The 13003-nt window shown below is 40.1% G+C and overlaps 1 protein-coding gene across 1 annotated transcript in view; it reads right to left on the bottom strand.

The window, feature by feature from the left end:
• The window catches only part of htr6 (5-hydroxytryptamine (serotonin) receptor 6), a 61506-nt gene that overhangs the window by 23458 nt on the left and 25045 nt on the right, over positions 1-13003 (bottom strand). Inside the window, exon 2 of the mRNA XM_062043869.1 lies at positions 3640-3774. Coding sequence (XP_061899853.1) covers positions 3640-3774 — 135 coding nt within the window. The remainder of the gene's footprint in view (positions 1-3639; positions 3775-13003) is intronic.

Here is a 13003-nt window from a genome sequence, read left to right as displayed (position 1 = left end):
AAAAAATGATGCCATAGTTGGTTTCGTTCGGGTATAAAAACTACGACTTGGTCAACAATAAACGAATTGCCGTATGCAAATCACGCAGTTCGAAGATTACAGACAGAGACGCAACAACTTCCAACTTCGTTCGACATTTGAAGTTGCACAAAGGAGGGTAAGTTTTGAATGTAAGCTAACGTTTATTAGCTAAGTAACTTGACTTTTATTTGCTGTGTAGTTAAATCAGTGAGGCTGTAAACTCACTGCTAACGTTATAACCAAAGACATCTTATAAGGGTAAGCAGCATCAAGCGCTACTGCCTACTGGCGCAGACGAGACGCGGGCCCATCTTGGAGTGGTGATCCGCTCCACTCAGTGCAATTCATTTGGCAGGAGCAATGAACTGTCAGCGCAATTTAATTAATCTTACCTCACTGAATACCACTGATTTTCACATGTTTTTTTGTCATACGTGTAGCTATGATAAAGGACACATGTTTTGGCATGTTTTATTATTCATAGTTTGCTTAACAGTAATAGAATATTCTTATATGCTATAAGTGACCAGACGTCCGAGATCAAAACTGGGAATATACTGTAATCCCAGAGAAGGGAGAAAAAAACGGTCAGCTATTTTTAAATTGAAGAAACAATATGATTAGGTTATATATCCATCCATCCATCCATCTCCTTCCGCTTATCCTAGGTCGGGTTGCGGGGGCAGCAGCCTAAGCAGGGAAACCCAGACTTCCCTCTCCCCAGCCACTAGGTCCAGCTCTTCCCGGGGGATCCCGAGGCATTCCCAGGCCAGCCGGGAGACATAGTCTTCCCAACGTGTCCTGGGTCTTCCCCGTGGCCTACACATGTATATATAGGTTATATATACATGTGTATATCCTACATAAACAATGTATGAATTATACATACATAATTAGATATCTATATATGTTAGGGACCTATAGACTGTATCTCTGTTGTTGCAGCAGCAGAGTTTATTCTGTCTTGACACATTGTATTGATATTTTGTATTACATTCTTCCCTTAAATGATAATGTTTACAGTGATTGTTTTATATGTATTTTTTATGTATGTCGCTTTGGATAAAAGCGTCTGCCAAATACTTAAACATAAACATATATAAACACCTGAAAGTCTTTATATCAGCTAAAACCACCAATCTGTTTCACTGGATTCAGAAAAAAAAACAAATTCTGTCTTACCCAACAATGTTAGTATTTGAATATTGTTACTTGAAGACTTATTTCTGGTTACAATTAAACTGTTAAGAAAGTATTGTTTTATATTTTGCCTAAAATGAGAATGCATCATAATCAGTGGCGGCTGGTGAATTTTGTTTTAGGTGGGGCAGAAAGTTTGTAAACCAAACCCCTGTAGGGGCATCATCCTCCCCCAGAAGATTTCGTTGCGATTTTTACATACAAATATTGAAGATCTTTGCTCCTTCTCAACTCTGTGGTAATATTATTTTCACAAAATACAACCAATAGTACGTTAATGTTAAATCTTACTTGTGAAAAGTAATCCCCCGATTCCTATTTTCAACAGTCCGCTCATTTGAGCAGGAAAACGCTGAACACCAGCCCGGCATCTTTGTTTTCTACCTGTCAACTGTCAGTTTAGGCTGCTTGCCGGCTCCTCATCACCACTTCAAGATGGCGGCCAAATTTCTCGCGTCACAGCAGCCAATGCTGCGTCTACTTATAAGATGTCTATGGTTATAACGTCATTGCAAACACGGCAATCTGTTGCGTCTACTGCAGTTCGCTACCTTATTCATACTTTTTGTCAAATGATTTTTTTTAAGCTGGGTTGCATGAGGTACCTACACATAACGTTACGTTTGTCAATGCATCACACACAGTAACGTAACTTTAGACGGCGGTCAGCCGCACCGCATATTTTAGCCACCTACAAAAAGAGAAACATAGTCAAATAAAGGTCAGTTAAAATGTATACTATATTAAGAATATTTGTACATATTGCATAGGGCCCTGACATCTAAAAAGTACAACTCCGTTCATTGTTATGTTCATGTATTTGTTATGTTTTTCATGTGTACGCACACATAAACACACATACAGTATGAGATGAGATCAATGAGATAAGGTAAGAACAGGATAGAAACTGCTGTGGAACTAGTTACAATGCAATATGCCATGGAAATACAATTTTAACACTTTTGTGCAAATAAGTACAGTTGCACTTGTTTTTTCAAATGTGTTTATTCTGTAAAGGAATGAGTTAAATGTTTAAAATGACTGGTTAATAGTGCTATTATGAAGTGCAATTACAGCACTATTTTTTTTCCTGCAATTTCATATGCACTTGTTTTAATAAATAAATACAGCGTTTTAAAAGCATACACAGTCTGTGTAAATATATTAGTCGGTGGTTAAAAGGACTTGAAAGGACTCAAAACTCAAAATGCAGGACTTGGGACTTGACTTGAGACTTGCCTGTCTTGACTCGGGACTTGACTCGAGACTTGAGGGCAAAGACTTGAGACTTACTTGTGACTTGCAAAACAATGACTTGGTCCCACCTCTGCTACTGACCAACTGCATCTCTGTTTGGACTAAAGCCTGCAGTGCCTCAGACTGGAAGTCTCTGCAGAGAGTGGTGAGGACGGCGGAAAAGATATTCAGGACTCCTCTTCCTCCTATCCGGGAGATCGCAAAAAAACGCTGCCTGACCAGAGCTCAGAAAATCTGTAGAGACTCATCCCACCCATACCAAGGACTGTTTTCACTTCTGGACTCTGGAAAGAGGTTCCGCAGCCACCGTAGCAGAACCTCCAGGTTCTGTAACAGCTTCTTCCCTCAGGCCATAAGACTCTTGAACGCATCCTAATAATCCCCTCAATTCCCCCAAAAAACGGATTAACTTGCTGGAATATAAAGACAATATAACATACATCCATAAACATCCATCAAGTGTTAATTCAAGGCTAAGGCAATATATCGAGATATATATTGTGTATCGTGACATGGCCTAAAAATATCAAGATATTAATAAAAGGCAATATCGCCCAGCCCTAGTATATATATATATATATATATATATATATATATATATATATATATATATATATATATATATATATATATATATATATATATATATATATATATATATATATATACCGTACATATATATGAATATACACATATATGTGTGCATATATATATACATTCATATATATGTCTATATATAGATTAACTTAACAAAAACCTCTCTCTCATAAATAAATCAATATAAATTATATAAATGAATGAGGTAGATCCTTTCGACTTGAAAAGTAGCTCGCCTGCAGACAAAGTGTGGGCACCCCTGATGTAGAACAATGAATATTTATTAACTCACGTAAAAGTATGGAACAATGTTGCGTCGCAGGAATTGGGGTTGAAATGTGAACGACGCCCATCCCTGGTAAGCAAGAATGTTTCCCACAGGACTGCAATCTACTTGTGGCAGAAAAGGCCAAGGGGTGCGTAATGACGTATCTGTGGAATTTGTTCAACTGTACATTTGTGGAAAGCGAGTTAACAAAAAACATGCTTCTACTTCAAAAGGCGTCAAATACAGACTGGATTCTGGATTCAAGTTGGTTCCCAGCGTTTGACATTTAGACTGACCTGGGCCATGTTGGCGATGAAAAATGGCAGCCAAGCGCAGAAGAAGAGTCCCAGCAGGACTCCCAGCGTCAGGCTGGCCTTCAGCGCCCTGCGACCTTGTCTGTGCGTCAGGCCACGCTCACTGCTCGCTGACGGCTGCAAGAACAAAGACTTGATTTATCTTCCCAGTCTACAAAGTCTAAGTTAGCCCTGAAATTATTTTAGTCACCAAACAAAACATGACATCAAGTGATTTGATCCATAGCAGGGGTGTCCAAAGTGCAGCCTGGTGCTGATTTTTCAACCGCCCGGGGCACATTTTTAAAATAATAATACAAAAAAACATTAAAAAGTGTCATAAAAGAGCAAACAGAACCAAACATATAAAATTAATCAAAATCAGTGTTATTGTGAATGATTGACATATTCAAGGCTCCAGTTACTTCACATCTAATATTACACTTTGAAATATTATTTGGGGAAATTATTGCATATTTTGTGTTTGGCAAAAAATGCATACAGTAAACAAAACAAAGCAAAAACAAACGTATAATCAAAGGATATATTTGAAACTGTTCTAGAGATTTAAGCACTGAAAGTAAAAGAAAAATCTAACACTTATTGTTAGAGCCATATACTCTTTCTGTCTGTCAAGTGCATGACGTCACTAAGGGGTTGGCTCAAGGCCAAGTGCCAGTCTACTTGGGGAGAGGCTGGGATCTTGCTCAGGTGTTGCTGAGTGGAAGCGCAACAGTTTTTGACTGTGCCAGGCTAGTATTTGTTTGCTCCCGTTTATTTTCCGTTTTGTTTTTTTACTGACCACAATATAATATCTGTCACTAGAAAGACAAGGGTTCCTAAACCTAAAGCGAAAATTATTTTTACAAGGTCTTATAAGAGATTTGATGAAGAATGTTTTATTGATGAAATATCCTGTTTAAATTGGAACGAGGTGTGCAGTGTGGAAGACCCTGAGGCTGCACTGGACTTATTTATGTTAATGTACATGAGTGTTGTGGACAAGCATGCCCCTTTGAAGAAGTTTTCTGTCAAAACTAAGTCTGCCCCATGGATTGATAATGGACTTAGAAGTTTAATGACTGAAAGAGACATGGCTAAAAAAGCCTCCGTCAACTCTGGTTTAATTGATGACAGGCATAAGTACTGTTCCTTAAGAAACCAGGTCACAAAGTTAAACAAACTGAAAAAAAGGGAATATTAAAAACAGAGGTTATATGATGTGAGATATGATAGCAAAAACATATGGAATGTTTTGAATGAAATCATGGGTAGAAAGAACAATGTCTGTACACCTTTTGTGGAATCAAATGGGTTGGTACTCACTAAGCCATGTGACATTGCCAATCATTTTAATAACTATTATGTTGACAAGGTATCTCAATTAAGGCATGGTATGCATATATCCAATAACAACAAATCAGCTGACCTCATTAGGAATATTATAATGGATAATAAGGACTGTGAATTCAATTTTCATCAGGTTGAAGTCAGTGAGGTTGAGAGGTTACTACACTCTCTTCCTGACAACAAAGTAGCTGGTGTAGACAACCTGGATAGTAAATGACTGAAAATGACTGCTGGTATCATATCAGTGCCTGTTTGTCATATTTTTAATAAATGTTTACAAGTGGGCCTGTGTCCAAAGATATGGAAGGTGGCTAAGGTTACTCCTCTACATAAGGATACCAAATTGGCTTTCAATGAGGGCAATTCTAGACCAATAAGCATCCTACCTGGGTTATGTAAAATACTGGAGAAATGTGTGTATGCACAAATTCAAGCTTACTTTTAATCAAATGGGCTAGCAACTGATTCTCAACATGCATATAGAACGGGCCACTCTACGTCCACGGCTCTTATACAAATGACGGACGATTGGCTTAATGCTATAGATAATTCTATGTTGGTTGGAGCTGTGCTGTTAGATTTTAGTGCTGCATTTGACATGATTGACCACTCTCTTTTAATTGAGAAACTTAAATGTTATGGTTTTAATACTTCAAGTTTAATGTGGATACAGAGCTATTTGTCCTCAAGATCACAACAGGTGTATCTTAATGGCAGCTTGTCTAATAGCAGAAGTTTGGATTGTGGTGTTCCACAGGGAAGTTGCCTAGGACCTTTACTTTTTTCTATATTCACCAATGATTTACCTTGGGCTACCGGGCGTGCAAGATTGGTTCTTTATGCTGATGATGCAACCTTATATCATGCTGCACCATCATGCAGTGTACTTAATGTAGTATTGAGTGAGGAACTAAAAGCTGTGCATGACTGGACAGTATGTAACAGACTTGTCCTTAACACCTCAAAAACAAAAAGTATTATATTGGGGACTAGGCCAGGGTTATCTTGTGACCCAAAGTTGGATTTGAGGCTAGGTATTTCAACAGTTCAACAGGTCAGAAGTGCCAAGCTCCTTGGAGTGATGCTGGACTGCACTCTATCCTGGTCAAATCATATCAGTGATATAGTTACAAAGATGGGAAGGGCTGTTGGTATTTCCAGGAAATGTGCTGCTTTTGCTGAGCCACCTCTTCTTTGTCAAATTGTTAAGAGTTTAGTCTTGTGTCATATTGACTATTGTTCTACAGTCTGGGCGTCTGCTGCAAGTGGTGAGATCAGTAAGCTCCAGATTGTCCAGAATAGGGCAGCAAGGCTGGTTCTTGGTTGTTCACTAAGAACCAATGTGAACCAAATGCATGCTTCTCTTTCCTGGCTAACAGTGCAGAACAGGTTGTTGGCTAATACTCTTATATTGTTCAAATCAGTAACCGGTAGTAAAACTCCTGCTTTTCTCATGGCCCAAATAGTTCACAGTAGCACTATACATAATCACAATACCAGGGCATCCAGTGAGGGGCATTTTGTACTCCCTCGTCCCAGGAAGAATGCTTTGCGGAAATCTTTTATTTATAGATCTTTATCGCTCTGGAATAACCTGCCTCGAATTCTCACCAGCATTGAAAGTAAACAGGTTTTTAAAAAGAGAGTAATATTTTATCTGAGTTTTTAAATTAGTTTGCTGATTGATGATTTGTTTGGTTTTATATTGTGTAGTTATATTTATATGGTAATTATTATTCTGTGACTGTAAATTGTTTGCTTGTTTTTTTATTGATGCTTTTATTTTTTTCTGTATTGTGTAGTTATAATTATATGCTTTTACTTGTAATTGTATTGAATTGTGGACCCCAGGAAGACTAGTGGGTTGTTGAGGCAACCAGCTAATGGGGATCCTTAATAAAAATCAAAAAATCAAAATCAAAAGTTGTTTTATACGGCCACCGTCAGTGTAAGCTGTGTGGCTGTTGAGCAAGTATGCCTTGCTGTCGCCTACGTGTGCAAGTAAAAGCAATATATAACATGTGGCCGGGCTGGCACGCTGTTTGTAAATGCTATAGAGGACAATAATGCAGTGCCATTAGGGCACGCCCTTGATTAAGTAATTAGAGTGAAAATAGGATCATATTTGCCCTGGGAGATTTCTAGGAGAAGCAGTCTTGTGGGAAAATTGGGGGGGAGGGTCGTTAAGTATACTGGGAAAACCGGGAGGGTCGGCAAGTATGCAGCTGAGCCGCATCCAAGTGGTCAAAGAGCCGCATGCGGCTCCGGAGCCGCGGGTTGCAGACCCCTGGGTTAAGGGGAGTCGGCGAGGACTTCGCAAGAGGTTTCCCCGGTTCCCCAATGGCGCCCCATGGATGATTTTCCACTCGAGCAGTCTCGAGATGACACTCTGCGCGCCACCTGGGACCAAGTGATATCAATTGATGGGCAGCTGGTTCTACAACTTCTACAATATATATATATATATATATATATATATATATATATATATATATATATATATATATATATATATATATATATATATATATATATATATATATATACATGTGCCTCACAATACGAAGGTCCTGAGTTCAATCCCGGGCTCGGGATCTTTCTGTGTGGATTTTGCATGTTCTCCCCGGGACTGCGTGGGTTCCCTCCAGGTACTCCGGCTTCCTCCCACCTCCAAAGACATGCACCTGGGGATAGGTTAATTGGCAACACTAAATTGGCCCTAGTGTGTGAATGTGAGTGTGAGTGTTGTCTGTCTATCTGTGTTGACCCTGCAATGAGGTGGCGACTTGTCCAGGGTGTACCCCGCCTCCCGCCCGAATGCAGCTGAGATAGGCTCCAGCGACCCCCCACGACCCCAAAAAGGGACAAGCGGTAGAAAATGTATGTATGTATGTATGTGTATATATATATGTATATTAGATGTATATATATATTAGGGCTGCGAATATTTGGGTGTCCCACGATTCGATATCGATTCTTGGGGTCACGATTCGATTATAAATCGATTTTTTGTTTTCGATTCGACGCGATTCTCGATTCAAAAACTATATTTTTCCGATTCAAAACGATTCTCTATTCATTCAATACATAGGATTTTAGCATGATCTACCCCAGTCTGCTGACATGCAAGCAGAGTAGTAGATTTTTGTAAAAAGCTTTTATAATTGTAAAGGACAATGTTTTATCAATTGATTGCAATAATGTAAATTTGTTTCAACTATTAAATGAACCAAAAATATGACTTATTTTACCTTTGTGAAAATATTGGACACAGTGTGTTGTCAAGCTTATGAGATGCAATGCAAGTGTAAGCCACTGTGACACTATTGTTCATTTTTATTTTATTTTTATTTTTTATACGTGTCTAATGATAATGTCAATGAGGGATATTTAATTACTGCTATGTTGAAATTGTAACTAATATTGATACTGTTGTTGATATTCATTTTTGTTTCACTACTTTTGGATTGTTCTGTGTCGTGTTTGTGTCTCCTCTCAATTGCTCTGTTTATGTCACGATCGGGGCGCATGGTGATGCGGGTTTTGTTCTCCCAAGATGCAAATGGACGAATCCGGACAGGACTTGCAGGTAACGACATGTTTTAATAGTGAGTTAACATAAAACAGTTACAAAACAGAAAACAAACCGACAGAATAAGGTGCCGATCGCACCGGAAGCTAAGGCTAACACTTAGCACAGACTGTGACAACTAGCAGGGCTAGGAGACAAGAACAAACTTACGTGGCAGTCGCGTGATGCAAATACAAAGAAGCCAGACCGACTGACTGGCGAAGGCAGGCTTAAATAATGTCAGTGATGACAAACAGGTGCGTGTCGGGAACACAAGCGGCAGGTGAAAATAATAAGTAGCCATGGTAACAAACTCAGGTGCATAAACAGGAACTAAAGAAGTCCAAAACTCACAGAACATAACTAAACTAAACATAATCCGGACCACGGATCATGACAGAGCCCCCCTTAAGGACAGATTCTAGATGTCCAAACAAGACAAAAAAAACAAGCAGGGTAAAAAGTCACGGGAGGGCGGAGGGAGGACTTGGCGGTGGGTTGCCAGGCCAAGTGTCCCCGAATCCACCAAGGACAAGTCAAGTGGGCGAGGCGGGTGACCTGGGAATGGCCACATCCGTGGCCGACAGGGATGTGGGTGCACTCTGTGCGGCGGACGACCAGGGAGCGGCCACATCCGTGGCCGAGGAGGAGGCGGGCGCGTCGTCGTCGTGGCAGGCGTGGAAGCGGGCGTGGAAGCGGGCGTGGAAGCGGGCGTGGAAGCGGGCGTGGAAGCGGGCGTGGAAGCGGGCGTGGAAGCGGGCGTGGAAGCGGGCGTGGAAGCGGGCGTGGAAGCGGGCGTGGAAGCGGGCGCGTCGGCAGACGACGAGTCAGGCGTGGCCGCAGCGGACGAGTCAGGCGTGGCAGCAGCAACAGGAACTGGTGCCAGCCGAGGTGCAGGAACTGGTGCCAGCCGAGGTGCAGGAACTGGTGCCAGCCGAGGTGCAGGAACTGGTGCCAGTCGAGGTGCCGGAACTGGTGCTAGCCGAGGTGCAGGAACTGGTGTCAGCCGAGGTGCAGCAACTGGTGTCAGCCGAGGTGCAGGAACTGGTGTCAGCCGAGATGCAGGAACTGGTGTCCGCCGAGGTGCAGGAACTGGTGTCAGCCGAGGTGCAGGAACTGGTGTCAGCCGAGGTGCAGGAACTGGTGTCAGCCGAGGTGCAGGAACTGGTGCCAGCCGAGGTGCAGGAACTGGTGCCAGCCGAGGTGCAGGAACTGGTGCCAGCCGAGGTGCAGGAACAAGAACTGGAGATGGTGGCGTTTGCAGGCCCACCGGAGATGATGGTGGCGTCTGCAAGCCCACCGGAGATGATGGTGGCGTCTGCAAGCCCACCGGAGATGATGGTGGCGTCTGCAGGCCCACCCGGGCTGAGGTTAGCCATGAGCATGGCGGAGGTGGCCTAGCTGGGGGTTGCGGCTTGGCATGCCGACGGACTGGTTGTTGTGGACAGGCCGGAGGTTGCGGCTTGGCAGGCCGGAAGACTGGTGGTGGCGGCCGGGATGGAGGTTGCTGCCTGGCTGGGCGCAGCTGAGCCACCCCACCAGCACAGCTCCCGGCCCCAGCCCCCCCTCAAGGGGCAGATACCAGACGCACTCCGGAACAGTCTTTAAGGGTGGGTGGCGGGAGGTCAGGAGAGGGGTAGACTCCTGCCCTCTCGATTGTCCAAAAAATCTATTCACTCCCCCCACTCTAGACTGGGTGAGAGCAATAGTCACTGGGGGCGGAGCTTGAAAAACAGAAGACTGGGACTGAAAAAATCTATATCTTGAAAAAACCTTCTCATAAGGATTATTTCTATAAACAAAGTCCTTAGTGGGCGGCTGACAGAGGGAGTAAACAGAATCTAAAAAAAAATGTTGGTCTCTGACGTCATCCCTAGTGGGCGAGATGACGTCATCATTAGGCAGCGGCGTAATGTCAACAGCGCGGGTCTCCCTCTGGCTCACAGCCCAGTCGGAAAATTGTTTGGCACAAACATGAATGGAACGACCAAACCTCAGAGGAGAAGACTGGGCTGCTTTTGGCGTGCTGCTGTCCGGAGGAGGAGTCTTCAGGAGCGACGCGTCCTGACGGCGAGGCGAAGACTCCTTGCTGTCCGATGCAAGAGAACGAGGGGCTGGCTTCTTTCTGTCACGATCGGGGCGCATGGTGATGCAGGTTTTGTTCTCCCAAGATGCAAATGGACGAATCCGGACAGGACTTGCAGGTAACGACATGTTTTAATAGTGAGTTAACATAAAACAGTTACAAAACAGAAAACAAACCGACATAATAAGGTGCCGATCGCACCGGAAGCTAAGGCTAACACTTAGCACAGACAACTAGCAGGGGCTAGGAGACAAGAACAAACTTACGTGGGAGTCGCGTGATGCAAATACAAATAAGCCAGACCGACTGACTGGCGAAGGCAGGCTTAAATAATGTCAGTGATGACAAACAGGTGCGCGTTGGGAACACAAGCGGCAGGTGAAAATAATAAGTAGCCATGGTAACAAACTCAGGTGCATAAACAGGAACTAAAGAAGTCCAAAACTCACAGAACATAACTTAACTAAACATGATCCGGACTACGGATCATGACACTTAATTGCTGTTCAGAGTGTTGCTGGGCCGGGTTTGGTTTTGGAATTGGATTGCATTGTTATGGTATTGCTGTGTATTGTTTTGTTGGATTGATTAATTTAAAAAAATACATAAATAAAAATAAAATATCTGAATTGCACAACGTGAGAATCGCGATATGAATTCGAATCTATTTTTCCCCACACCCCTAATACATATATATATATATATATATATATATATATATATATATATATATATATATATATATATATATATATATATATATATATATATATATATATATATATATATATATTCACACATAAATACACACATGTATATTCACAAATATATATATATATACACATTTATATATATTTTTATATATTCACGCATAAATACACACATGTATATTCACAAATATATATATATATATATATATATATATATATATATATATATATATATATATATATATATATATATATATATATATATATATATATATATATATATATATATATATATATATATATATATATATATATATATATATATATATATATTTATATATATTTACACATATACATATTGTCATGATCCGTGGTCCGGATCATGTTTTGTTTAGTTATGTTCTGTTAGTTTTGGACTTCCTTGGTTGTTTTGTGCACTTCAGGAGTTTGTTTTGGTTGTCATGGTCACTCTTTGTGTGCACCTGTCTCTGATTAGTACTCGCCCGCTCACCTGCTTCCCGAGCGCTAATCAGAGACATTATTTAAGTTGCCTTTTCCGGTCACTCATGGTAGCTCCGTTGTTTGCTCCATGCAACTGTTACGTTTGACTTTCCTAATTCTTGCTTCTGTGTTTCCTGTGCTAAGTTTTGCCTTAGCTTCCACGTGCAATCGGCACGCATCCTTTTTGCTTTTTTTCGGTTTGTCTATGATTTATGAGAATAAATCATCTCCTACCTCACGCTGTCGTCCGGAGTAGTCCGTGTAGCATTGGAGGAACGATCCCGCAGCAAATATATATATATATATATATATATATATATATATATATATATATATATATATATATATATATATATATATATATATATATATATATATATATATATATATATATATATATATATATACATGTTTAACACTTAACACATAACACATATATATTCAAACATATATTCACACATAAATACACACATATATATACATACCGGTACATTTATATATGTTCACACATATATATAATTTATTTTATTTTTATTGACTGATCTGAAATCAATCTAGAGATTTCAACAATGAATAATTAAAATAATTAGCTAAATATTTCAGTGTAAATAACTCATTTCACAAAGTATATATCTGCGACTTATAGTCAGTCCAGTGTGGCTAATATATGGAAAAAATATTCTAAAATTTGATGGGTGTGGCCCGGAAAATACGGTAGTCTTTGTTGTTTCTCATGAAGCCGCCGAATGCTTAAAATGATGTAAATATGTAAATATGACATGTTATTATGAATATTACTACATTACATATACTGTATACTTACATCATGTATATTTTACATGTTATCATGAATGTTACTACATTACATATATACTTACATCATGTATATATTACATGTTATTATGAATGTTACTACATTACATATATACTTACATCATGTATATATTACATGTTATTATGAATTTTACTACATTACATATATACTTACATCATGTATATATTACATGTTATTATGAATGTTACTACATTACATTTATACTTACATCATGTATATTACATGTTACTATGACTGTTACTACATGACATACATACTTACATCATGTAAATATTACATATTACTATAAATGTTACTACATTACATATATACTT

This window comes from Entelurus aequoreus, linkage group LG01 (genome assembly GCF_033978785.1).
Source record: "Entelurus aequoreus isolate RoL-2023_Sb linkage group LG01, RoL_Eaeq_v1.1, whole genome shotgun sequence".
Classification (NCBI taxonomy): domain Eukaryota; kingdom Metazoa; phylum Chordata; class Actinopteri; order Syngnathiformes; family Syngnathidae; genus Entelurus; species Entelurus aequoreus.
Note: the sequence above shows the minus strand (reverse complement) of the source record. Positions and strands in the feature narration are given on the sequence as shown.